This window comes from Hippocampus zosterae, chromosome 8 (genome assembly GCF_025434085.1).
Source record: "Hippocampus zosterae strain Florida chromosome 8, ASM2543408v3, whole genome shotgun sequence".
Taxonomy (NCBI): Eukaryota; Metazoa; Chordata; class Actinopteri; order Syngnathiformes; family Syngnathidae; genus Hippocampus; species Hippocampus zosterae.
In genome coordinates this window covers 23,629,376-23,653,116 of record NC_067458.1, presented here as the reverse complement: position 1 = coordinate 23,653,116, position 23,741 = coordinate 23,629,376, and the positions used below count along the sequence as shown (strand labels likewise).

General features: G+C 46.5%; 1 protein-coding gene and 1 long non-coding RNA gene across 3 annotated transcripts in view; one reads left to right on the top strand and one right to left on the bottom strand.

Annotated features, from left to right (window-relative positions):
• Positions 1-23,741, bottom strand: part of LOC127605961 (uncharacterized) — a 313,508-nt gene that overhangs the window by 61,179 nt on the left and 228,588 nt on the right. The gene's annotated exons all lie outside the window — the stretch shown is intronic.
• The window catches only part of LOC127605926 (actin remodeling regulator NHS-like), a 43,024-nt gene continuing 22,008 nt past the window's right edge, over positions 2,726-23,741 (top strand). The window contains exon 1 of one of the 2 annotated variants that reach the window (XM_052073826.1): positions 2,726-3,301. In XM_052073826.1, the coding sequence (XP_051929786.1) occupies positions 2,995-3,301 (307 nt within the window). In that variant the 5' untranslated portion in view covers positions 2,726-2,994. The remainder of the gene's footprint in view (positions 3,302-23,741) is intronic. The other variant, XM_052073825.1, reaches the window with a different exon arrangement.

Here is a 23,741-nt window from a genome sequence, read left to right as displayed (position 1 = left end):
TTTCCAAATACAGATACAACAAGGCAGCAAAAAAAAATGGCCGTATTCCCAGATGCACCCGCCACCGTTTGTCCCCGATATATCCTCTGACACACTTGGCTCCCTATTAAACACCTCACACGCTAACTGGCTGGCCCGCTAAATGATCAGAGGCTTGCCAACGCGGTCGGCGCGTGAAATGATCTGCATGACTTCATTGAAATTTTCACACGTGCTTCCGGTGGAAAAAGCGCAGATGGCGCCCACGAGTAAACAAAAGCCCTCGATGTCATTTCGATTTGACCACGGCCGAGTAAGTTAGAAAACAAGGGAAATGGCTTCAAATTATGATTTTTTTTTTAGCCCTCGTGAGTCGAATGTATAAATGAAGTCTAAATTCAGTTGTTTTAGAGCGCCTCGTTGTCGGACATGAGCGCATGCACATCATGCAGAGATAGACGTGAAAGCAATAAAGGGATAACTTCCAAAAAAATATATATATATAATCTAACTTGACAACCAGCATGTAGCCAGACGCTTCTTGCTTGTGTGGCCCTTTTACAGCGCCTCATTGTCCGCCATGAGCGCAGCACGTCAAGCAGAGAAAGATGGAAAGGGAGGAGGGGGATTTTTTTTATTTTTTTTTTAGGCTGAGTTGAGAACCAGAGTATGGACAGGAGGCTTTGTGCCGGTGTGGCAGGCAGTCCAACTTGACAACGCAGCGTATGGAGAGACGCTTCACACTTGTGTGGCTCGTTTCGAGCGCCTCGTCGTCCCGAGTGCACATGTCATATAGAGCATTAGTGCAATAGTGAAGAGCGAGGAGAGGAATCTTTTTCTTGAAAACTCCGTCTTGAGAACTAGTGTATGGAAAGGGGCTTTATGTTGACGCGGTCCCTTTAGAGTGCCTCGTTGTTGCAGGATGGAAAAGCATCTTTTTTCAATTTTTTTTTTTATTGTTCACAATTGGCAAGGTTGTCCAAACTCTTCAATTTTCTTATGTTCACTTTACCGGGCTCTCCATTAGCGTAGCATCCGCAGTCGACACAGCGCGATGGCGTCATGAACAGCAGGTAGCTGGACCATGAATAGCACTCGCAAGTATTTGCTTGGCGTTGCACACGAACAGCTGGGGCTAAATATGACGGCCATTTGTCGCCTCAAGAGTTATATACGGGATCCAACGGGGTTAAAATAGTTTGGAGTTTTTCATTCTAGCTAGTTTTCATCTCTTCTTGACCTTGGTTTTTCAAATGTCGTTATCGTAGCCAATTAATCCCTCACTGCTCACAGAGCCGAGAGCTCAGATTATTATCTTTTGTGCGCTCAACTTGGACCTTTTGTTCCCCCCCCCCCCCCCCCCGCCAAAAAAAAAGCATGACGACATGGCATCTCTCTCTGGTGCGTCGTGGCAGCCTTTGTCCCCGGCCGCGGCTTTGCAAAGGTTGCATTTCTGCGCTAGCGCTAGCGTTAGCGGCAGACACGAGCGTGGCAACAGGAAGAGCTTTAGCCTGTCGGGACGGCGGGATTTAGATAAACACGCATTCAGCAAATCTGAATGAAGAGGCCGCGGCGAAAGATTAACCTCCACACGCGCACCGACGCCCACCACAACACCAACGCACCAACAAAATGACCACTTGTTGGGGGTCCCCCCCCCCCCCCCCCCCACCCCACCAGTACGAAAGACTCTCTTGCATAAAAATGACGATTCAAGGATGGCACAAAACTGCTCAACAAGAAACTAACATTAAGTGCAAGAACTCATTTTCGACATTATTTTTTTTCACAAAAATCAACTCACTCAATATTTGAATATTATTGAAGTACTGTTTATCCTTGCATATCATCCCAAATATGAAAAAAAACCCATTAGGCCTACTTACATTGTAGTATAGGGCAGTGTAAGTGCAACAAAGACATGTTCGACGTCTAGTGTTGAATTTTGATTTTGCAATTTAAAATTACAGTTAATGCATATTCACAGTTCTGCACCTGCAAATTCGCATTTTCTACCATTATTTTTCCCGATTTTACTCTTTTTAATATTTATACTTTTCTGGGATTTTTTTCCTCCAAAGAATTGTTTGCCTCTTAAAACAAAGAAGTAATACATTTAAAAAATCTATTGAGGATAAGCGGATTAAATAATGATTGATTGGTTGGATTGTTTGAGTATATCATTTTTTCGACCATTTTTCTTCAAGGGGCCACTCAGATTAACAACCCCCACATATATTTTTTTATTCATATGCCCATCGAGCTCGCTAGCAAGGCACCAGGCATCTATTTTAGGGAAGGGACATCCCCACAGGGTGTTGTGTATGGTTTTTTGTTTGTTTGTTTAAGAGTCTCAGAACAAACATTTTCATTTATCTAGCTATAAATCCCTCATACAAAATAATTAAAATGTGTTTCCATTGTTGCCAAAATTTTCTGCCGAAATCTGTGCGCCGTTGTTTTCACGATGTGCCCAAAGACGACACTCGAAGCTTCTTGTAGTTGAGCCCTGTTCTTTGCATTCTAACCATCAACCAGTGTGGGACAAATAAAGGATATCTTATCTTATCTTTTAAGATAAAATAAATCGATCGAATGAGTACGTTTTGTTTTTATCGGCGCCAAGTGCTCTCCTCGCGGACCCTTTTCACCGATCTTCGTGTGTTAATGTGTTTTCCCGGGGTCCGTGAAGGCAGCACGCCGGTCCATTTTTTTTTTAGTCGAGTCCTGCTCCACAAGCTCCGCACCGTGTTTTACCTGCTCCCCCTCTTTGAGTTTTTAAAAACCACCTCTAGTTAGTGTGGAGCTGCTGTGGTGGTGCGGAAGGGGGGGGGCGTAAAAAAGTCAGGCTGTATTGGAAGCGGGCAGACTACAGGAGCGCCTCAGTCCGCCCTCCCAGATGCAACAAGCATGGGGGGCATCTGAAGCCACGCCGAGCGGATCACGGCGGCCCGAGGCGTGGACAGCGTCTGCGCCCACTTTGGCCTCACTTTTGCCGGATTTACGCCGAGCGACATGCCGTTCTTCAAGCGGCTGGTGGAGCCCCGGTCCCTCTGCCGCGTCGAGAGAGGCGAGGAGCCGGAGGAGGGCGACGCGGACGGCGAAGGGGGCTCGCCTTTCCACGACCTGCTATCCGTCACCCATGTGGCGCTGGCTCGGACCCTCCGCCAGCTGTCCGACCTGGCCAAGCACGCCTGCTCGGTGTTCCACGAGCTGGAGGGCGACCTGGCCGCCACCGGCCACAGGCTCCGCGGGCTACAGCGGAAGGTCGGGCGGCTCCAGGAGACTTGCTGCGAGATGGACCCCAAACAGGAGGCAGTCCGTGAGTACACACCTTCTTCTACTTATCCCAAATGCTTAAGACGCACTTTCGCTGAATTCGCCTCACTCGTTTCTTTCATGTAAGTCACTTTTGTGTGTGTTTTAAAAAAAAAAATCGTTTTCAGTCATTTGCTGTTCGTTTTACTTGGGTTTGAAATGCATTTGACCCCAGCCCAAAATATCTTTATAATAAGATGCCTTACATCAACTTAAAAAAAAAAGACCTGTCGTCTTTTCACACTTCAATAATTTTTCGCTGAAATTATTTTTCCACCTCATCAACATGCCGTCCTCCTTTTTGGAACTCAATGATAAAAATTCACCTGGCAGTGTTGTGTTTAAAAAAAAAAAGTTCGATGTTGATATTTATAGCTTTCAAATGTTGATTAAAATAAAAATAAATAAAATAGTATTCAGTCAAGTTAAATACAACTCAATTGTACAGAGCCCGATGCACCACCCTCTGCGAATCGGTGCTCCACATCCAATTCTAAACGACAGATCTTTTTTAATGATTAGGACTAAGTTAGACCCTGGGTAAAAATTGACCCGCAAACAACAGACAGTGGTGGTCGTTTCTATCACAACAAGAAGGTTAAAAATGTATACCCTGCATGTCTGATAATAATTTAGTGGTCCAAAAACCATTTCCTCCTCTAACATAGCTCGAAAGTTGTTGGAATGTTTGTAAAAACCGCATGGTGGCTCTGCCCTAGGATCTGAACGGTCATGATGATACCTAGCGAGCGTTTTGTGCTTTTTATGATCGTCATTTCTCGAGTGCCAAATGCCTTTTCGTAGCACGACGAATGATGATGCCTGAAGATGAATACCCGCCTTCCAAATGCCCCCCCCCCCCGCCCCCCAAATGTGACTTGTGGGAGAGGCGTGTCCGGGCGGCCTTTTCTTCTTATTTGTCCCATTCATGCAAGTAAACAGGTTGAACTCTGCATGGCTGCCGGTTAAGAATTCATGACCCAGATAACACAGCATGTGGCCAGGCCTGGTTCTTTTAAAACCAAGTGCCCCCCCCCACCACCCTCCCACCCTTATCCCCCACTCTGTTAAGGGAGAGTGTTTTTATGTATGGTAAAGCCCACACGCACACAGCAGGAAGCACTCGGGGCATCCCTTCGCTGTAGAAGACGCATAAGCACCTGAAATTGCCGGAACTTGCCGCTTTCCTCGACATCTTGAAAGTAAAATTCCGCTCTGTGTTTGCATTTAAAAAAAACAAACATTTTTTGACGTTGTCATATAAACCCGCGGAGGTTGACAAAAGGGAAAATGGCGAGCTGATTTCATATCTAGAGCGTAAAAGGCGAGGCGGCTTCATTGCTTCGGGTGCACTTTATGTCAACTCCATGCGCTTCGCATGAGCCAAAGCGCGACACTTAAAAGGAAATTGAAAGAGAACAAAGGTTATCCTCCCCCTGAAATGGATTTCCGGTTAAGGTTTTAACCTGGATTTAAAAGCATTTCTAATTGGAGCTGATTTCGCTAGAATATGATTTGCACGCAGCATAACAGCCAAATGCTGCTTCACCGTGTTTGATTTCAAACCTGACCCAAAAGTCCTCGAAATCAAACGTTTGCCGTTAGTCGAAATGCAAAGACGGTCATGCCCGTTTGAGCTGAGCAAGCCCGTACATGCCCAACCCGCAGACCCTTCCACGTGTTTCTTTACTTCCGCTGCCTCAAGGTGTTTATCTGTCCCCCCCCCCCCCCCCCCGCCCCATTATCCAAATCTTGCCTGAATGGCAACTGAAATCTGAGCTGTCATCTTAAAAAAAAGTCGTTCCCCGTCGTTGTCCTCTGTCACTTTTCTGCATCCAATTTATGGCCGACGGGACCCCCCCCCTCCCCCCAAAAAACTTTTAAGACATGGTTGTTGTGATTTTCCGCCGACCAGAACGAATTGCAACCTGACGCCGTCACCGTACACCCCAGTTTGCGAATGCTCCGGTCAGGAAATCGTTGATTGAAACTCAACAGAGCCGACCCCGTCTTTTGAAAAGTCGACACACGTCGACCGCCAAAGTCGCTCTGGCGACACCAAGTGGACAAAAAGAAGAACGGCACCTCACATACATATACTGTAGTGATGGTCTGTGATGTACGTGAAAATTTCAATTCTGGATACGAATATCACACGTGCGGAGTTCGTGGATTTATAAACCCCGCGATAAACGAGAAATTACGCTGAACGCAACTCCCGGGGACGGCGCGGTGAAATTTAACACTCACGCTTTCTTGTGTCGGAAGCTGCCGTCTGAAATCCACCCAGTAATTAGTCACTAGGCCACGCCCCTTAAAGACACGAGGACACAAACCGGACTGCAAATGGCGCACGTGAAAACGTGCGAGCGCTTCTCGATTTGATTCGAGTAGCCGAGTGACGCCAGAAGGCGAAATTTTCATGCCGCAAAAATGTTGCCCAAATGACATGAATGGTGTCGGGTCAGGGGGGGGGGTGTCGGGGAGGGGGGGGGGGGCGGCAGAATATCCTTAAAAACAAGGCCATACTTCATCTGCATGACAATCGGTGTAAATGCGGGCACGGGGTTTTGGGGGTGGGGGGGGGGGGGGTCGGTTTTGGGGGTGGGAGGGTTGGATTGCTCTTTTTTTTTTTAAATCCGTGCCCCTAATGAGGAAGGACCTACTGTACTGTCCTTTTTGAATCAACTGCTTTCATTTTTCCGATATGTCTTAAAGGAAAGAATTCAACGTGGGATTGCGAGAGGCTCCCTGAAAAATGTTTAAATTTGACTCGGGGGGGGGGGGGGGTGAGCCCCGGATTGTTCCGCCGGTGTTGGGTTGCGCTCCCGCGAGGGAACAGGGGAGGGGAGGGGCTGAAATGACACGAAAACTTTTGACTCCAAAACCAGCTTGAAGAAGGCGTCTGGCAAACGTCCCATCGGCCACGTGTTTGGACAGACGGGCGGACGGCGCGCTCGCCAGACGGCGTCCGTCCGGCCGGAGCGGGTTTTAAGTTACGAGGCTTTTCCCAAACTGAGCACAACGGCTGGCGGCTCAGCACATTCCTGTCCCAAAAACCGAACGGCTTCTCGCATAGGGCTGGGGGAAATATAGACCTGAACTAGAGACGGGGGGGGCGGGGGGGGGGGGGGGGAAAGGAATCGTTTTAACATTCCAAACTTGTCATAAAAGTGAAAAAAAAAAAAACACCCAACACACTTTTTGAAGCCCACATCATTCCTAATGTTGATGTGGTATGCTTTGGATGATGGGAGTTCCTTTCTTTCGCTAAATAGGTGGGAAAATGTTGGTCATGTGATGTGGGTTACTTTGCGTCGTAAGTCCGATCACACGCGATGTGGTATGCTTTGGATCGTGACATGTTTTGCTTTTCATCGAAAAATTGGTTGGGGAAAAGATTTGTCACGTGATGTGGCATGCTTTGGATCATGGGTGTTCCTTCCCAACAGATACATGTTGAACATTCGGTATGATGTGGTATGCTTTGGATCATGACTTTTTTTTTTGTATCCCCCCCCCCCCCCTTAGATGTCGGACATGATGTGGTATGCGTCGGATCATTAACTCATCCGTGAGATATGTCGATTCAGAGATGGCGTTCATGATGTGGTATGCTTTGGGTCGCGAGCTGGTCCTTTTGATCGATTGATGGGTGTTGGATACATGATGTCTTCTGCTGTGAATTGTGAGATGATCTTTTTCCATCGCCAGAGTGATATACGTATTTGGCAGATGATGTGGTATGATTTGGATCACGAGCTATTCCTTTTCCGAAGATGGATAAATTAATATTGGACATATGGCGCGCTTTGCTACGGGTCACGAGCTGGTCTTTCCCAGATCGAAAGTTGTCGCGCATATGATGTGGTATGCTTTGGATCACATCATTGCAATGAAATATAGATGTTGTTTGCGGAGCTTGTGATGTGGTATGCTTTGGGTCATATTTGCAGAGCATGTCAATGCAAATCATATCGAATAGGCGTTGCGTGAAATACAAATTAATCGTGAAAAAAAAAAAAGAATTGATCTCTTTGACCCGCAGTGTCAATCGGAGGGACGCTCAGAGAGGGGGGGGGGGACGTCTTTGCACAAAGGCAGGCGGGGTCAAGGCTCCCTTGGGATATCTTTCGCCTTTTACGACGTCTAACGAGCTTTTTTTTTCTCTCTTTCATTATCGCAGGCATATTTCTGCAGGTCCGAACAACCTGCCGTTGATTTAGTGGCGCTGCTAATGATAGAGAGCGTTTTCAAAGGCTTGCCTTCGTCCTCCTCCTCCTCCTCCTCCTCGCTGCCCTTCGTCGTACTTCCCAGACAGTGACTGTGCCCAGACAGCCTTGATACTTGTTTGTGTTATTCCGCTGATGTCATCACCACAGCTTCCTTTTGGATTATACTTAACATTCTCAGTGTCGCTTCTGTATTTTATTTTTTTTTTCTTTCAGTCACCCCCCCCCCCATTTTTTTCCCCACAAATTTCTCTGGATTTTGTACTGTGTAGGGATTCATGTCCAAATTTAGAGCGCCGTCAGTGTACTACGAACACATGCCGAGCAACGCTAAGATCTTCTGGAAAACATGTAGTGTAATTGAGAAGAGGCAGAGAAGGTGTCCAACTAGTTTTGGAGTCCCCAATATCGATATTAATGCACGTGGGATTTTCGGTTTGTATGTGATGCTTGTTCATGTGACAGTATAAGTTGTTTGGAGGTTGATAGTGACCGTGACATCTATGCTAATTTAGGCTAGCCACGGTCTGTGTGGCTGCGTGTTATATGTTAGCGTTAAGAATAAGAAAACCTTTACTCGTCTCACAATGGAGAAATGCCCAATTTACTTCCTTTCAAAGTTATGGAAGGAAGAAAGTAAAAGAAGACTTTCTTTTGGACAAATGTTAATATTTACGGTGTGTGAGAGTAGCAGTTGTCTGACGGTTTATGCTAACCATAACGTGAATGCTATTTATTGTTAGCTTGTCCTTGACATTTTGCATTTTATGTTGGCATTGAGCGAACCGACTTCCGTTGTCGTGTGGTTTTGGTTGAACATTCTGGTGTTGAAATGTATGCTTGATTCTTTGTTGTTTGGTGCGGGTCACTTTTACCGCAAACTTGAAGTGGGAGTGAAAGATAAACATCTCTTTGGAGTGCCGTGCGATCCAGAATCTTCTTTCGGTTTCCTCCAAGGGATTTCATGTGGCGGTGTCCCATTTATGGACAACGGGAGTGTGAACAGGCAGTCGAGGCTTACTTGAAAGACTTTTTTTTTGGGGGGGGGGGGTCCTCCGCGTCCCAGCAAGCCCTTGAAATGTTTGCCACTGAACCGTTCTTGTCCAGCCAGTGACCGGGAACACCCCCTGGGGCTGGCTTCGACTTCAAGGACTTTGCCCTCCACACGTGCTGCCTAAATTTGCAAAGTGTGCTTGTTGTGGGGTCCAAGTGAGACTTGAGGGGCAGGGGGGGGGGGGGGGTTTCAAGATTTTAATTGCCCTGGGGGGTGTGGGGGGTATTGGTGGAGAAATGTGTGAGTGATTACACTTAACATTCCTGCGGTGGGACCCTCCACCAGAGCAAGTGCTTCTGAGATGGGTCCTGAACCTGAAATCCCTCAGTCTTTTTTTTTTAAATATTTTTTGCCGGTCTACGCTAACATTTGCGTTTTGAAGCAGCCCAAGCCTCCCTGCAGCTACCTAAAGCTACCCTCTCGGTTCCTCCAAAAAAATAACAAAAGAGGAAAAGAAGAAACAAACAAACAAAAAAACAAAACGGTGTGGCATGAGAAAACCAACCAAAAACCATCTTGGCCTTGAAACGAAGACTCCATTAAATCCCACGGTGCTTTTGACCCCAAAAGCGCTTTTTTGTCATCATCATCGGCAATAATGTAATAAATAATAAATAATAAATCAAGTGAATCAAAAATATCTCCAAAAGTAGGGAGAGAGTCAAGAATGCGGGCAGACAAAAAACTTAAAACCTGACCTAAAATTGGAGATGTAAAAAAAATATATACCTAGAAAAAGTAGAGCCCAGATTTTTGGCTCTTCAGTGTCTCAAAAATTGGCCTAAAATTCCCAGAAAATTATATTCCATTACAAGAAGAAGATTCTCCAACTTTGGAAGGTGAACAACTCAAGTGTTGAACCCAAATTCCAACCAAAATGTGTTCCAACAGTAGAATCAGTCAAACAACTCAACTCAATTTGCAAAGAAAATATGATCCTCAAGTAAGAAAATGCCCAAAATGTTGGTGGTGGAACGGCCCTGAAATTGACCTCAAATTCCAAGGAAACGTGGCCCAAAACTGCCACAAGAATTTTGAGCAGTCAAATAAATCACTTTACAGACAGACCAAAAATTCCAAATAAAAATCTAAAATCTGGTCAATCAAACAATTCACAACGTCACCTAAAATTTGAAAGAAAATATCCAAAGTAGAAAATAGACTCGAAAAATGCTTGACGTCACGTGGCCCAAAACTGCCACAAGAATTTTGAGCAGTCAAATAAATCACTTTACAGACAGACCAAAAATTCCAAATAAAAATCTAAAATCTGGTCAATCAAACAATTCACAACGTCACCTAAAATTTGAAATAAAATATCCCAAGTAGAAAATAGACTCGAAAAATGCTTGACGTCACGTGGCCCAAAACTGCCACAAGAATTTTGAGCAGTCAAATCACTTTACAGACATACCAAAAATTCCAAATAAAAATCTAAAATCTGGTCAATCAAACAATTCACAACGTCACCTAAAATTTGAAAGAAACTATCCCAAGTAGAAAATAGACTCGAAAAATGCTTGACGTCACGTGGCCCAAAACTCAAACCGGTATCCCGAGTCAGGGCTGTCGAGTTGGCGTGGGCAGCGGTTTGAGCAAGGAACTCCAAACGTCCTTCTCCTCAGCCACTTAGACCAGATCGTCCTGGGTGTGTGTGTGTGTGTGGGGGGGGGGGGGGGGTGTCTCAAAACCGTCCCAAAAAATGTCACTCAAATCCCAAGGTCAAAATACTCCCAACTCGCTTAGTTGAGTCCTGAATCCTTTTCCCCCCTTGAAAAATTCTCAGGTGCTTCTGGATGCGCCGGGGGTGGGGGTGGGGGGGGGGCTGATGATTGACGACGACGGGGCTTTTTCTCAGACAGGCGGTCGGCGGATCCAGGTTGACATTCCAGTCCGATCGCAGTCTAAACACCTGCATGGCGAAGCCCGCAAAATTCACTCGTGCTTCCTTCCTGTTGAAAACTTCCCGGGTGGCATGTTTGCTCGCCGCCGTTTACCGCCCAACTTGTTCGGCAGACCTCCTGAACCTCGAGAGTTTTAGAAGATAGGAACTAAACTGCAGGAAAATGGCGATTGACTGCATGACTAAAAAATTTTGCGGCCTCCAAAGGGGGGCGGGCAGTTGATGCTTTCGCTTCAAAGCCGCGCTCAGCGCCGGTGGCCTGAATTGCTCCCGGCTACCGAGCGGCAAAATAGTTTTATTGCCCTACGGAGCTGTCAAAGGTCGCCACAGAAAAAAATGTGGGCGCGGGATTGACAAAAGCGGACGCAGACCAAACCCTGAGCCGGGTGACCGCCCCACTGAAGAGGAACGCATGAAGGGCAACTTTCAACCTTCAGACTAAACAAAGCGCAGGAGTTGTAAATGCAAGAAGATCCTTGGCAGTGGTCCTCAATGCGGGGTCTTGTTTGAATTTGGGGTCCGTTTGACAGTTCTGCCCACCTTGTGGACTGTTGTTCTACTTGTGAAACTTTTCTGTATTTCCCCCACCAAAAGGCGCACCTCAAAGTCTTCCATTTTCTTCAAAGCTCACAGTGCGCCTAAAAATCCGATGCGCCTAGTTTATGGTCATTACGGTAATATTTCAAATTTCAAAGAAACGGACTCTTTTGGTGTTTTTTCGAAGACTACCGGGTCCCACTTTTTTACCGGACGCTGCTCTCGAGGTTTTCAGTGCAGTTTTTCAGATCATCAAAAATGAAGCATGAGCTTGTTTCGGTCATTTGGCTTGACAGTTTAATAACGTGGCCTCTTCCATCCGGCGTTTGACGCCCCGCTGACCCGTCGGCCATTCACCATCTTGTCAAAGCCCAAATCCACTCTTAATTGGCCACTCCGCAAGATGGAGGGGCGCCCGTGTTTGCTCTTTTGTGTTGTGAATGTTGGGGGGGGGTGGGCCAGGTCGGCAAGCCTTTGAGGTCAGGGGTCAAGTCATCATGCACCCCCACACCACCCCTCCACCTCATCATCAAGACAAGCAAGACGAAAGCTTCCCATATCTGGAGATAAAGATCCTATCCGGCCATAAAACAAACGCCAGAGTCTCATCTCGGAGAAGAGTTTCTCCCCGGGACTTCACGTGCCTGTCGAGAGTTTGAAATGATCATAAAATAGCCGCTTGAAAACCCCAAATGGCCAATTTTTTAACTTCAAATTGTGGCCTCTGAAAACAAAAATGATGAGCATTAGCGTTGTTAGCAATCGGGCAAATCTCAAGCATAAGTATGTCCTGAAAATGACTAAAATTTCTGCTTCGGACCAACCCATGGATGGCTTGCTGTATCCAGTCAGGCATGGCTTCCTGGGACTTTTTTTTTTGTGGGTTCATTCAAAATAGAAAAAAAAAACAAATTTCATGTTGCCAAACGAACTGGCATTTGGGTGATCTTGGAGGCGTGTGTCCTTGAGGCATTGTCCTGCTAGATACGCTTACCAAAATTCAAAGAGATTTGAGGCATCTGTGTGGTCCCACAAAAAATTTAAAGTCTAAAGCCAAGGTTACCGCAGTACGCCAAAGCCTTACTCTGCGCCGGCTATCAACGTTGTTTATTTTATGACTTTATTTGGGGGTCTCTTCCTCTCAGGGCCCCCGTGATGGTTGTTATCAGTTGCACGTTGCTGCTCTTCCTCACTTGTCAGGCTAACACTCGAGTGGGAGGCCGGGAGTGTTTATGCAGTCGCCCTCAAACCCCCAGACGCACGTTTTGGGGGGCTGGCTCTGCTTCTTGTCACCGCCGAAGGCCAACGGAAGCCTTTGAACGCGCCGCGCCTCCGAGGCTTTGTGCGATTCACAAGTTTGACCGCTCGTTAAAACATTCAATTTTAACGAGCACGTGAAATTTGGTCGACGTTTCTATGATGAGTCGACCCACAAAAAAAGGCTCCGGCAGAAAAGACTCCGGGAGTTGGCTGTTTTGGTTGGATGATGGCAACAATTTTCAGGTTATTTTGGGATGTAAATGGGGGGGGGGGGGAGTGCTGGAGATTTTGTCTGAATGCTACCAAAATTTTGTATCCTGGTCAGATGGGTGACGCGAAACTTCCAAATTTTAGTTTTACTCATTGCTTGTGGGTGGAGCAAAGTTGTTGGATTTTGGATGAACTGGATGTTAATTACAAAACTCAACTGTCTATTTTTTTTTTTGACCTACCAGTATCGTGAGTAGGCAGGCATGCAAAAAAAAAAATCAGAAAAGACCCAGAAAGTCTTTCAAAGTCCCGATTGAGAATTTTGTGAGCGGACCAAAGTTTGATCACTCGTCATGGAATCCTGCTCCACGATTTCCAAAATTCAGCCTTTTCGGTTTGAAATTTGGTCGGCATGTCCAACATGAGTCAACCCACCAAAAAAAAAAAAAAAAAATCAAAAAGAAGTCATTTTGACCATTTCCAAGGGCTCCTTCAAAGATTATGTCCGATAGCTCTCAAATATGAACCCGGTGTACTCGATCCTGTGCGGATATTGACGATTCTCATGCTTAATGGAGCAATAAAAGTTGCGGATTAACCTGAGGTCAGCGTGAGAAGTTGCCATTTGGGCTTGTTGTGCAGTCAAGCGCACGCGAGGAGGCGGCGGTGGCGGTGGCGGCGGCTACCACTCCGGCTTTTGTTGCTTCCTTTCACCCTCCTCCTTCATCTTTTATTCTGCGGGCCCCCCTCGGGGCACGTTGGTTCCTTTTTCTCCGACTGGCATGCATGCTTTCTAGTCGCTCTTCTTTCTCTCGCTATCCCACTTTTTTTTTTTTTCCATTTCTGGGAGACGGGCCCAACCCGCTCGCAGCTCAGGCCCGCTGGGGCGGAGAAAATCGCCGATGACCCGCTCGCCGTTCTGTTCTCTGCTTTGTCGTCTGGCCGAAGCGCTTTTCTCTTCAGATTTCATACGACTTCTGAGGACTGAAACGGACAAAAATAAACACCCTGCTGTGTTTTTTGGGGGGGGGGGAGGGGGAATTGTATTAAAAATAGAGCCTCCCCGGTGTCCCGTGTAATTAAATGTTTACTTTTCCGTTTCTTCCGCCGAACTTGAATTTCCAGGAGCGGGAAGCTCCAGTTACCGGCGCAAAGGGAACTTCCACTTGTGACATCCGAGCGGCGGACAAGACGTCTTATTGTTCCTTCCGGAGAACGCGTCGGGATTCAAACTTCTGGCCCGCTGGGACAAACGAGGTTTATAGGCTCAATTTTCCGCGGGGCTTTTGGGATTATTCGCTTAGCCCCGCCCATCTTGGCGGTCTCACTCAAACTTTACGACATCGTGGCAAATTCTGCATGATCTATGATGATTTTGTAAGCTTGACAATATGCTTTCCAGTTGCATGGCAGTTGTTTTTTGGGGGTCAACTCACGTTCGGCAACGACAACCAAATTTCATGTCGCTGACTCGAACTGGCTTCAAGGGATAGATTTTGGGGGGGGGAGTGAGGGGGGTCATACGGTGTTATGTCGATTGGGTCAGGGTAAACGACCGGATGAGTTTTGGGGACGGGGAGAGATGGCGAGTTGGGGACCCACAAAATACAGACATTTGTCGCCGGAATCCACACACTTGTTGAAATTGGTGAATTTCTCCGCATGGTCCCAAAGAGACGATTCCATTTTTTTGGTCCGTGTTTCATGGTGGCATCCTTGAGATGATCATCGAATATTGACACCAATTTGAGACGTCGTTGCTCGAGACATTTTCGTGCATCCTGTTCTGATTGGCGTATCCACCAAATTATTGGGGCACGTTGTGGCCATCGATCAAAACGCCAACACCGAAGCTATTCGATGTCGCGTTGGCTATCTGTCTCGGACACCCGCTTCTGATTGGGCGAAATCCACAAATGGAGATGGCCAAAAACCATGCAATCCCCCCACCCCCACAAAAAATAGCTCCTTCGATTGAAAATGGCTAACTTCCTGTGCAATTTGGAGCATGGATCCTTCAGAATTTTTTTTTTTTTTTAGAGGTTTTCCGGAGCACGCCGCCGAGTGAGACCCTTTCGCGTACGTCACTTTTCATCGGAATAAAACGCACTCGCGATTGGGGAGAATCTCCCAAAATAAATGCGACGATTGCCAGAGGGCTCAAACCCAACTCGGCTGGTGTTTTCTTTGCTTTTTGGGAAGCAAAGCCGCGCCTCTCTGCGGGGACTGTTTACCCTGGAGCCGAGGGAGGAATAAATCCTGCGGGATGGGAAGAAGTTATTCCGGTAGAGTTATGAAGACGGCTTTGGGCGACAACGAGAAGCGGGGGGGGGGGGGGGGGGGGATCATTGGGCCATTGCTAAAGAACAAAGGCGACTTCAATCCTCAACCAGGATTTGAATAATCCTTTGATGGCACAACAAAAGGTGTATTACTCCTCTACTCATGATTTTTTTTTTTTGCCCCCCCCCAGAATCCCAAGCGTTAGATCTGCCGGATTGTTTTTTTTTTTTCCTTTCAGAGGAACCGTTTTAGTTGCTGTAAAACCCAGGAGAGTTTGATCTTGCAAATAGCTTTAAAAGGCAAATCATCTGTGGGGAAATGTGAGAGCGAGCGAGAGAGAGAGAAAGAGAGTGCAGTTGCGTCACCCAACGAATGGAAGGTCAGCGTAGCGTTTCGGCTTCGGGAGGGGTGGGAACGAAGCGTTCCCACCCACTCCGGGAGGAAAGTACCTGAAGTTGCGGCCGAGCAGGCGGGCCCCCTCCGTTATGAATCTTGGCCCCGAGCCCGCGACTGTCTTTCATTACACTTTTACTTTGTGTGGACACAAATACAGCGAAACCCAAAGTTGAATGCCTGATGCACAATTTGGAGTTTGACCGACATTTTCTTGAAAAAAAGAAATCGATTAAAAAAAAAAAAAAAAGGAATCGATAAAAGCCTATTACACTCCGCCGCCGCGCTCTGCCCACAAGCCAGACTGAGACTGCTATTTTCTATTCTGATCAAAACAGTGCGCCCCTAGTGGACAATCCACAAATTGCATTTAATGAGAAATATTCATTCCGTGTCTTAAATGCATTTTTTTTTTCCACTTTTAAATTATCCTGCGGGCCTGATTGAACCTCCTTTAGGGGGTTTCGTCCCGCGGGCCGTACGTTTGACACCCACTGCTGTAACCTGATAACATGGGTGGCCGCTGTCCCAGAAAGGGTCAAAGGGTCAACCCCAAGCAACAGTGCCTTATTGAGACGTTTTCAGGTAAAAAACAATCTGGAAAAAAACTGTAGTGTAATCAGCTCTCGGTAATGATTTCTACCGTAGTGCCAGAGTGGAACCGGATGTCGGGAACGATTTCTACTGTCCTGACTTTTGTAATGATTTCTCCAGTCCGAGCAGAATTTCCAGAAAACGTGGACATTTGTCCTGCAATTTTTTCAAAGCTCGCCTGCTGTTCGGCTCGTTGTTTGCTCATTAAACGACGATGACGGCAGAACCGGTAGAGGCTCTTGCCACGGTCCAAATGTGCGTGTATGTGGGGGGGGGAAGGCGTACTTAAGAACCTTGGATTTCAACATGTGTGGTCAGCTTTCGTGCGGTTTCTCCGTCTATCCCGTTCTGGTTGCATTCTTGGTGTATTTAGTACATGTCATTCCTGAAGGCTTTTGTTTTGCTTGTAATCTGATTCGGCCCAGTCTGATTTTTAGTCCTCCCGGGTGCCGTTACTGCTGGCAAAAGCGGGTCCGGAAAAAAAAAAAAATGGCGGAATCTCGTCAGGCAAGACGGACAGACGGACGAGGCCAACTCCAGTGGATTTTTTGTTGTTGTTGTTTTTTTTTTGTGCATGCCAGCTGGCTTGAATTTCTGCCATTGCAAGTTTTTGCGCTTCTCCTTAGCTCTCCATTTACGTGAAATCAAGGCTGACCTGCTGTGATGGCGAGCGCGCCGTTCCGCGTCGCCCTCGCCGTTTGTAAAGCCTGTTTTGAATGAGCCGCTCGCTAGGAATTCTCGCCATTGACTTTTCTGCCCGGGGCCGTTACCTCGGCAGCACTTCTTCCAAAAGAAGAAATGCCCCATTTGGAAGAACGCGTTTGGTGGCCTTTTCTTTCGGATTCTGGGACCTGCAATGGTCCTTCGAGTGTGTCTGTGTCTCGCTTGGGTGTTTTATAGGGCCCCGCTGTTTCTTTGCTGTCAAGCTAAATGCTAAGGCGGCACCGGCTTCTGACCAAAAATGTTTTTTTAAATCACGACTAATTTATCATAGCAGTATTTTCCTGCCCAGCGCACGTCTAGCGCAGAGTACGGTCGAACGGTACCCACGGATGGCATTTGATGGTTTTCTTTCGTAAAACGGGCGCTGCTAGAAAATGGGCATTTGCGCCGTTGAAGAACTGAACATTCCTGACTCGATCAAAGCGGCTCCCTCGATCAATTCGGCGCGGGGGAGGGGTTGTGTACAGGGCACAAGCGGACCCGCTAAGCGAAGTCCGTCCAGGGGATCGGCAAAGTAGGTTTTCGAGTTAACTGCAAGATCTCCACTTGCGGATGATGTCAAGTTGGCCATTCCAAAGTGGGCACTTGGAGTCCACCTTCCAACCTCGATCGTCATTCTGTTTGTGACAACCCACCCCCCACCACTACTTGACAACAAACCACCAAATTCATCAAAATCGCCTTAGACCACCCGCGCCGCAACTTAGACCCGCTTTTAACCGAGTAAGCTGACCGCGTGTGTGCCTGCGTTGTGAAAATGGGGGCTCAACGACTTTCGCTCTCACAAAAACGGCTTCAGCCCGGCTGCTCATTTAATCTTCGACGAGGCAGCGACGAGAATTCCTTAAAACAAAACACATGTGACTTAAGGAGATCCAGGTTGTTGTTTTTTTTTTCTTTTCAATACGTGTGAAACATGACCGCTCTGTTATTCCAGATTTAAAAGCATCATAAATACCCGAGCGCATACCAAGACGGATTACTCCAAGCGATCGGCCCGGCGAAAGTAATTTCTCCGACTGGGCTCGAGCTCTCTTCCTGGTTTGTATGCGTGCGATTGGATCTTTGGTCCGGAATCATCCCGCCGGTGCCGCTGCCATCTGTGACTCCGCAGATGGCTCTGCCGCTTAAAGTGGGCCATGGTTGGGGGGACCCCCCCCCCATTCTCCCGTCCCCGGGATGGGACAATGGAGATTATCAGCGTCTGATCTCTTTGCTTTAAACACGTCTGAGGGGCGAGGAAGGGGAGGGGAGGGACAGCGTAGGCGCTTTGGAATCAGCACCGCGGAGCGAACAAATCACTTTTGAGCCTTTCGGAAGCCCAGTTGCGAAATTGACCCTGACGTCAGTTTCACTGAGTGACGCATCAAAGCTTCGAAGCATCGCCGTGACAACTTGGAGTGAAAGTTTGGCGCGGTCATGGCAAAAGGGTGCGAGGGCACCTCGACAGCCGCTTGATTCAACTCGCTCAACTTTTGGAGCCCTCGCTTGCTTTTCACGATGGTTGCGCAACACGGTTCTCAACCAAATATTTTTTTGTTTTTGTTCAACCTGTTTGGCCGCTTCGACAACGGCACACTTATTATTTTCCCGAACGGTTGATGTGTGTCTCCCGTCGCTGTGAGAAACTCAAATCGTGACCAAGATGAAAGATTTCAAATCAAAATAAAAGCAGGCCTGCTCTTTTGCCTTCCGAGATTTTTTTTTTTTCGTAGCAGGTCAAAACATTTCGCTTTGCTTCAAGCATTTTATTTTTTTTTAACTCGGAAATCTTCTGTTATTACGAACTAAAAGTATGATGCGGATTTTATCGCCATTTATGAGTAATTGTAATGTAAAATTTGAAATGGCGGTTCTTGAGAAAATAAGCCCGTATTCATCAAGATTTGCATTTTTGCAGTGTGAAAATAATGAATTTCGCAGATTTATTTTTTAATTTCAGAAACGTATCTCCTCTTGTTAATTAAAAACTCACCTGTTTTAGCTAGCCATAGCTTTGTCTAAAAGGGGGGGCGGAGTCCTGTGGCATTATAAACTTTTTTTGGTGGGGGTCTTGTGAGTTTTTTGCGACACTCATTTCAAAATTTGGGTGGGGCTTTATGAGATGACCAATGTTGACTTGTTTCTTGTTTATTTTTTTTTTTTTAAAGAAAGGCATCAAGTAAACTTTTCTTTTTCTATCACTCGATAATTTTGCTAAAATGACTTTTTTTTTTGCTGTGAAAGCGTATAACGTTTGAATCATCGTTGAACAAACCGGCCGGTGAGCGTCTCCCGTTTTTCCGGTCGACTTTCACGCCAACCGCCATTCAGAGTTTACGGCGTCATCTTTCCTCTCTCCCTCCCGTCACGTCGTCGGTGGGGATGCGAGACGTCGGCAACGAGCCAACGCGCTCGGCGGTGGAGCTGATTTACCGCTGCGGTTAATTCCGCCTTATCTGTGGATTTACGACTTGTCTCATATGCCGCCAAACCTGAGACAAAGTGAGCCACTCGGCAATAACAGTTTACTGGCAACAGCATTAAGCTAATACTTTGTCTCTCTCGTATCGCTTATGGATCATTCCAGAATTGCCGGATAATTTGACAGACATATTTTGAAAAACAGGCAACTCTTGAGGTTTTTAAAAAATATTTTTGACAAGAAAAACGGAAACTATCCATCTCATTTATTAGCTGTAAGCCTTTTATGAAGTCCACTGCCTTGAAATATGACTTACCCGACCGGCAATTTTTTTTTTGAGATACGAGCTATCGTTCGTGAGCTCTGTATGGTGTCAGTGAACGCAACTCACTTCGACTTCAGCGGTTAAAGCTTGCTGTCAAGCTAAACGTCAAACCAAGAGAATTGCAAGTTGTGTATTTTTGAAACACCAACATAACTTTGCCGTCGAAGAGTTTGCTAGCATCATGCTAGCACATAACGCTATTGATGGGCTAACCAATAGCATTGATGTTGCGGCGTTTTGACTCTTTCAGTTACAGATATTTGAACACAAACGTGGATTGAATGTCGATGGATGACATACGTTGACGCACCTTCTTTATCCTCTGCGAAGAAAGACCAAAATGACTGCAGCTTACCGAGTGTGTGTGACCGTCTCCATGTATCTCCGCATGTGCGTATGAAGCACCTGCGGGTGCGTACGTCAGAAGGAGCAGCGCAAAGGCCACTGAAATGAAACAAAAAAAATGCAGCAACAACTGTCGCGTCTGTCATTTATTTTCTGAAATGAATTATTATACAACGCAAAAGGGTAAATCCTTGACGATACACAAACAAAATAATTATTTTATTTGACGAATAGTTTAATTTTAGTGTGACTCAATTTCCAGTTTTCTTCAGCATTGAAGAAAATGCCCACCCAATCTGGAGTGACCCCCCCCCTCCCTTCACCCCCCCACACCCACCCTTCCTGCCCTGCTCACACTTGGAGCATATTTTCAGCTGGGAATGGCATCTGGTCTAAATCAGTGCATTAAAATACCGAGCGTGTGTATATTTTCACAATGGGTCGCCACGGTGGGATTGGCACCCTTGACCCTGGGTCGGGGGGGCTCTTACCAGTAGGCAACAAAAGCCCCTTGGAGGTGCGCGTCGTCAGAAGTCAAAGATGGAGAGCGAGAAAGCAAGCTGCTTTTGAAACTGGAGTTTTTGTGGCTAACGTATTCGTCGCTTACGACTGCTAATGACATCATCGCAATGTTTTGCAAACTTTTATTCAAACCGTTGCGGCCGGCCGGTCTTTGGGTTTAAACAATGTTTGTTTTTTTGTTCAGTTCATCCAAAAAAAAAATCAACAAATTAATTGATTATTTGAATCGGAATTTAATCGCTTTGTGCAACAGGCTTTCATGAGCATACTTTGGCCACAAGGGGCGCAGTACGTAAATAATATGTGTGCCTTCACAAGTAAGTGACTCAGTCAGCTGCATTATTCAGTCATTTTCGCAGATGATAAAGAATATATGCCTGTGAAAGATTTTCTAAATACCACAACATCCGTGCTAGTGATGTTAGCCTGTCGTTTTGCATCATGTGTTAGCACGTTTGCACGTCATTTTGTTTCGGGTGACTACACAATGTCTAGTTTGCTCCGTTTCAGAAGGGACGCGAAACAAAATTTGTCCCAATTATTGGTGTTTTACCCCGCTGAAGAAACCGAAAGTCCATTTACGTCACGACGGTCGTGTTCGCAACCGCGGTAATAAGGGAGGCGGCTTATGCACGAAAGAAAGAAATGAAACCAACCCCCGCCTCCACAGGAAAAAAAAAAAAATCCAAGATCTTGGTGTTTGAAAATGTTAGACTAGTTGGTAACATCTTGAAGAGATTATAGAGCAGCATCTGGATGTAGAAAGTATGATGATGGAGGCGGAATGTTAACATCCGTGCGACAGTCGAGCGCCTTTGAAGTCCGCTCCGGATTTACCATCAGCGCCATATGCGCTTCTCTGTGGTAGACGCGTAATATTTATTTCAAGTACTTATTGCAAAGAACTGCAGTTGGCCCGGGCAAACCGGTCCAGGTTGGACTTGTTCAACGTCAGCTGGCAGAGGAGGGAGGCGGAATTCGAGTCAAATGAATAGTGAGAATTTGCTGGAACGAACGGACTTTACTAAAGGAATTAACCGTTAGTACAATGCTCAGGTGACGTGACCCACAAGATCAATTTCAAGGTCAAATTATAGGTCAGAGGTCACTAAAATATCTCCATTAAGATCTTTGGGAATGTTTGAACATTTTGGAATCCTCGTTGAATTCCCCTTTCTAGCAATTCCTGTTTTTTGACCGCTGATGCATGTCGTTGCCGACAGAGAAGCGCTCCGAGGAAGGTAGCCACGCCCCTTTTTGCCCCAAAGCGACTTCAAATTTGAGATCTAGCGTTGCGGCGGTTTCGTTCAACTGACTCTAGGATGTCATTTTCAGTCAAAAGCAAGCGGGCGATGGAAAAATAGATTTCGTAAACTGTACGTCGAGATTTTCCCGATTAATTTTGGAATAACGGATACTATGATTGATTCAAAAACAAATCTTGACCTTGCTAAAACCGAACCGGGAATCTGACACTTCAGCCATTTTGTGGCGAATTTTTAGACTTGATATGGCGAACAAATGGGCGACCCAAAATTGCCAAACTTTTTTGCCTCACATGATGTGGGCGGAGTCCGGCATCCATTTTGGAGGATCACATCAAAGGAAAGCCGGAATATTCGGCCACCATGACAGTCGGTCATGGCCAAAGTCAAACAGGAAGTGGACCAGCTCGGTCGATCATTTCCAGATTTGTTTTGGTTGTTGATGTTTCTGCGGTCGTACCACATGGCACATATTGGACACGGTCCTCGGCGCAGGTCAGGAGAAGATCGGACCGGTGCCGAGGAAAGGATCCGTTGGCCAATTGGCCCTCGGGCTTGTGCGGGTGAAGCATCGCGCCGAGCGCAGATGTGACCCTGAGGACCCATCTGCACTTGAGGAAATGGGAGGTTCCACGCCGGCGTGGTTCTCGTCGGATACGGCGCCGCAAACGGCGCCCCTTTTCAGGCTCGAGCCGAGCGTAAAGCGGCAAGGCCGGCGGGCCCTCATTTCCTTACGTCAACAAAGCGCGGAGGGCCCGCTGAGAGATTTGTCTGCAGTGCCATTACTCATCGTTCGCAAATGCGTGCAATGCCGCGCGCAAACACAACATGCCAGTCAGACACCCGATGACAGCCCGAGCCAAAGCATCGATGCACAACAACACAATGCGCCACTTATTTTACAGCGCAAGCGACACTCCATGTATATTTTATTACCCCCCTTAATCACTAAAACACGCTTGATACTTACAGTGCTTGTATAATAACATGGTAATAACCGCATGCCACTTACATGATGCTGACAAAAACAACGTTATAGGAATAACTCTTATAAGCCCATGTTATTAAATAACTACCGATGTGTAATATTTCATAGCAAATGAGAACGTGTGTTATTACATAACAACTCCAGAATATACAAAATATCTTTGCGAGAACATGAACGCTTGTGTAATCAGATAAGGACTGGGTACTGTAAATTCTCATTCAGTTTTTTCGAAAAAATAAATACTATGAAAACTATTGAATACTGGAAATATTGTAGCACCAACGACTGAACACTTGGGTAGTTACATGGTAATAACATGGGTAGTTACATGGTAATAACTACTGAATAATTGCTATGGCATCCGAATTGTCATGGAATATTCCGAATTATGTAGTATTAACTGCCCACTGTTGGCGATGCCATCTCCAGCGACACTGGTTGGAGTGGTGAGAATGTTTGCCGCTGGGCGCGCGTCACCTGACCCCTTTAATCTGGGTCGTCGCCCCCTAATCTGCCATTCTCGCTGTCACTGCTGCTCAGCAAAGACAAAGCATGTGTGACCATTATTATTCAGTCTCAGGCCACGCCCACCTCACTGACATCTGGCCGGCTGATGTCACTGACCCAGTGTCGGCTTTGTTGTTATTATTATTATTATTATTATTATTATTGTGCCACGTGAATAAGTATTTCCAAGAAGAGTCACTCGGTCATGGTGCACATCGGGTGAATGTGAAGTGAAGCAATTGTATATCTAACGATTAAAAAAAAAAAAATGGATGTCAGGACAGTAAAATGTGTGAAGTTGACCTAGTGACACTTCCCCTGTTGTGTTGAAGGCGACCACAAAAATTTGACGCATCACACCGTCGAAACGATCCGATCGCGCTGCTGCCGGCGCCCCGTAAACACCAACAAATTGCGGGTGTAATCGCAGCCAGATTGTCGGGATACTTTGCTTGACAAACCTGTCTTGAGTTAACTCCGACTGCGAGGTTGCAGGAGTGAAGCTACCGGAAAGAGGGATTGCCACACCTCGTTTTGTGCGACTGGCTCCCACCGGCCTATTTATTTAACAAATTATATCCCCAAATGGAGAAGGCCAATGAAAAGAGGGGAGACAATGAAATCAGGCCCCCACCCTTCGCCACCCTCTTCCTCCTCACACAAAGCCGTGCGCCGCCATTGGCCGGCAGGCCATGCCGCTTGCGTCCAATTACATCCTACCTACTCCGGGGTGTTTTCTTTTAAACCTTTAGAAAATGACTTTTTAAAAGAACCAATCGCTCTGTTGTGTGGTTTTGTTTTCATCCGCTGCAGCCAATCAGACGGCGGCTTGTTATTTATTTCCCGGCAAATTGACTGCACGTGAATTGTCTTATGTAACGTGTCAGGGGAGAAAGAGT